General features: G+C 49.0%; 1 protein-coding gene across 1 annotated transcript in view; it reads left to right on the top strand.

The window, feature by feature from the left end:
* The window catches only part of PPTG_11582 (hypothetical protein), a gene marked incomplete at its 5' end in the record, with an annotated part of 12,139 nt that overhangs the window by 3,372 nt on the left and 5,015 nt on the right, over positions 1-3,752 (top strand). Inside the window, one exon of the mRNA XM_008907692.1 lies at positions 17-3,726. Within this exon, the coding sequence (XP_008905940.1) occupies positions 17-3,726 (3,710 nt within the window). The remainder of the gene's footprint in view (positions 1-16; positions 3,727-3,752) is intronic.

Below are 3,752 nucleotides of genomic sequence, written 5' to 3'. Positions count from 1 at the left end.
AATCTCGGGAATGGAGTAAACGGCATCAAAAATTACGTCCAGGTGTTGAATTTGCAACTGGAAAAGATCGTCATGCTCGTGCGTGGCAACTTGACAAAGTTAGAGCGTACAACGATCGGAGCGCTGGTGGTTATCGACGTGCATGCACGAGATACGATCTCACATATGATCGAAAAAGACGTGGAAAGTGACCAGGACTTTGAGTGGATCTCTCAGCTTCGATACTACTGGACGGAAGGCGTAAAATCTGCGGGTGTGTCCGACTTACAAGCCCGGATTGTGAATGCTCGAGTGCGTTATGGTTACGAATATCTGGGCAATACGATGCGTCTGGTGATCACTCCGCTGACTGATAGATGCTATCGTACAATGATGGGAGCAGTGGATTTAATGTACGGTGGCGCACCGGAAGGTCCAGCAGGAACAGGCAAGACGGAGACGGTGAAAGATCTGAGTAAGGCGATTGCTATCCAGTGCGTGGTGTTTAACTGTTCCGATGGATTGGATTATTTAGCTATGGCTAAATTCTTCAAAGGTCTGGCTGGTTGTGGGTCGTGGTGCTGTTTCGACGAGTTTAATCGTATCAACATCGAGGTTTTATCGGTCATTGCGCAGCAGATATTGACGATTAATGAAGGCAAGAAAGCTGGTGTGGACAAGTTCCTCTTCGAAGGAACGTTTATCAAACTTAACGCCAGTGCCAACGTGTTTATCACTATGAATCCAGGATACGCTGGTCGTGCTGAGCTTCCAGATAACCTCAAGGCGTTGTTCCGACCGTGTGCTATGATGGTGCCGGACTACGCTTTAATCTCGGAGATTCGACTGTACTCTTTCGGCTTTGCTCAAGCGCGTAGCAATGCTCGGAAGCTCACTCAAGTGCTGCAATTGGCGTCGGAACAGCTATCGTCACAGAAGCATTATGACTACGGAATGCGTGCGGTTAACTCCATTCTGGTAGCTACCGGCGCGTTGAGACAACAGCTCGGTAACGATCCGTTTTGGACCGAAGATAAGATCGTTCTACGCTCGGTACAGGACGTCAACCTACCCAAGTTCACTTCAGATGACTTGCCACTTTTCCGCGGTATCACGTCGGATTTATTCCCCGATGTTTTGCTGCCATTACCAGATCATGGAGCGCTGTTACGTCACATTGATGAGACCTGTGAACGAGGGATAAGTATCGTGCCAGACGTCAACATTCCGCTGGAATGTAAACCCGAATTTAAGATGAAGGTAGTGCAGTTCTACGAGACTGTACAGGTGCGTCACGGTCTCATGATTGTAGGCACTACTGGGTCGGGTAAGACGTGTGTTGTGCACTCGTTAGCAACTGCAATGACGTCGTGCTATAACGAAGAGATCGAGACACAGGAAGAAAACGGTACAAAGGGGGCACCGACGTTGCAACAGCGGGTGAATATCCACACGATGAACCCGAAAGCCATCACCAGTGGCCAATTGTACGGCAACTTTGACGAAAACACACACGAGTGGTCGGACGGAGTGCTCGCTTGCACGTACCGTAACTGCGCTCGCGATACCAGTACAGAACTACAGTGGGTTATGTTCGACGGGCCTGTGGATGCTGTCTGGATTGAGAACATGAATACGGTACTGGATGACAACAAGAAGCTCTGTCTAATGAGCGGAGAGATCGTGAAAATGACGGAACGGATGAGGATGGTGTTTGAGACGGAGGATCTGGAAGAAGCCTCTCCTGCTACAGTCTCACGTGTCGGTATGGTGTTCTTGGAAGCCAAAGTGCTTGGATGGGAAGTGCTGGTTCGGACATGGCTACATACGCGCTTACCTTTGGCCTTTAAGTCTCACAGTGAGTATCTGGAAGAATCGTTTCGGTGGATTGTGCCTCCGATGCTTTATTTCGTCGATAAACACTGTACAGTGCCCACACCTGTGACGTTCCTAGAGCACGCTGCGTCGCTGTTAAGACTGTTTGAATGCGCTCTCCGTGATGGTTTCCCAGACCCAAGTGATGGCTCTACTACAGCGTCTTCCGTACCTACTGGAGCTGATGCACAACGTATTCTGGAGTGTGTACTTATTAAGGCGGTTATTTGGTCGATTGGAGCTTGTATCGACTCGAAATCGCGCCGGATTTTCGACAGATATTTACGCGATTTCCTGTCCGCTGAACTGGCTGTAGCTGTGGCCACAGCGGAGATGCATACAGAGCCTGTAGACGAAGAAACGGGAGTCCCCGCGTCGTCCTCTTTGCTTTACTTTATGGACTTTGTAGCCAAGTCTCCGTCGTATATGCTGCTACCTGACCGTGTAGCGATGCTTCCAATACCTGAAGAAGGACTCGTATACGACTACCGCTTTGACACACGACGTTGTGTGTGGGTTAACTGGATGGAAGCTTCTGGAGCGTTCGTAATCCCTCGAGACGCGCAGTTTACTCAAGTATTAGTGCCTACAATCGACTCGGAGCGTAACGCGTGGCTGTTAGACACTCTAATTCGCCACCATTTCCACGTTCTTTGTACCGGTGATACCGGTACAGGCAAGTCTGTATCGATCAAGAAGAAACTGCTTAGTGGACTGAATGATCCTCCAGGTAGCGATGTGCCCCCGAAGTTTGCGTCGTCGATATTCCTTAACTTTTCAGCACAAACTAGCGCGAATCAGACTCAAGATTTGATTGAAGCTAAGCTGGATAAACGTCGCAAAGGCGTGCTGGGTCCTCCTCTTGGACAGAGCTGTGTTATCTTCGTGGACGATCTCAATATGCCGGCTAAAGAGACGTATGGTGCTCAGCCTCCTATTGAACTTCTACGGCAATGGATGGGCCACGGAGGCTGGTATAACCGCAAGGATAACTCGTTCACTCAACTGGTAGATATCCAGTTTATCGCTGCTATGGGACCTCCCGGTGGTGGTCGAACACGCATCACACAGCGCTACGTGCGGTATTTCAACCTTATCAATTTCGTACCGTTCGATAACGACTCACTCCGAGCCATTTTCACTCGAATTACAGACTGGTTTTTGCTTAACTTCCCACAAGCAGTTAAGCAACTCGGTGGTGCAGTGGTGAGCGCTACTATTGATATCTATAACACCATTTCGCAAGCATTGCTACCCACTCCGGCTAAGTCACACTACACGTTTAACTTGCGTGATTTATCCAAGGTTTTCCAGGGTGTTGCACAGGCTTCGAGTGACACTATCAAGGACGGCAAAGACTTTGTTCGATTGTGGAGTCACGAGTGTCTACGAGTGTTTTCTGACCGACTTATTGACGACAAGGACCGTGCTTGGTTTGCGGATATTCTAACAAAAACTGTTAAGTTGCATTTCGATCTGCAGTATACGGCTGCAGATGTACGCGGACCGAACGCTACGTTGATTTACGGTAACTTTGGAGGCGCAGGGGATGGGAAGAGTGGCGTTAAACACTACGCAGAGCTCCGAGATCGTGAGAAATTACAGAATGCGATGCAGGTTTTTCTGGAAGATTATAACAATATGAGTGCAGCGCCCATGCGGCTAGTACTATTCCAGAATGCTATTGAGCACGTGGCGCGTATTTCTCGAGTTATTCACCAGCCTTTGGGCAACGCGCTGCTCGTCGGTGTGGGCGGTAGCGGACGTAAGAGTCTCACGACGTTGGCCGTGTTTATGGCGGAGTACAAATTGTTCCAGATTGAGATTTCTAAATCTTATTCTAGAACGGAGTGGCGTAACGATATCAAGAAGGTGTTGCAGTTAAGTGGATTAAATAA

This window comes from Phytophthora parasitica, assembly GCF_000247585.1.
Source record: "Phytophthora parasitica INRA-310 unplaced genomic scaffold supercont2.27, whole genome shotgun sequence".
Classification (NCBI taxonomy): Eukaryota; Oomycota; class Peronosporomycetes; order Peronosporales; family Peronosporaceae; genus Phytophthora; species Phytophthora nicotianae.
The sequence above is the reverse complement of the archived record's forward strand: the minus strand, read 5'-3'. Positions and strand labels throughout refer to the sequence as shown.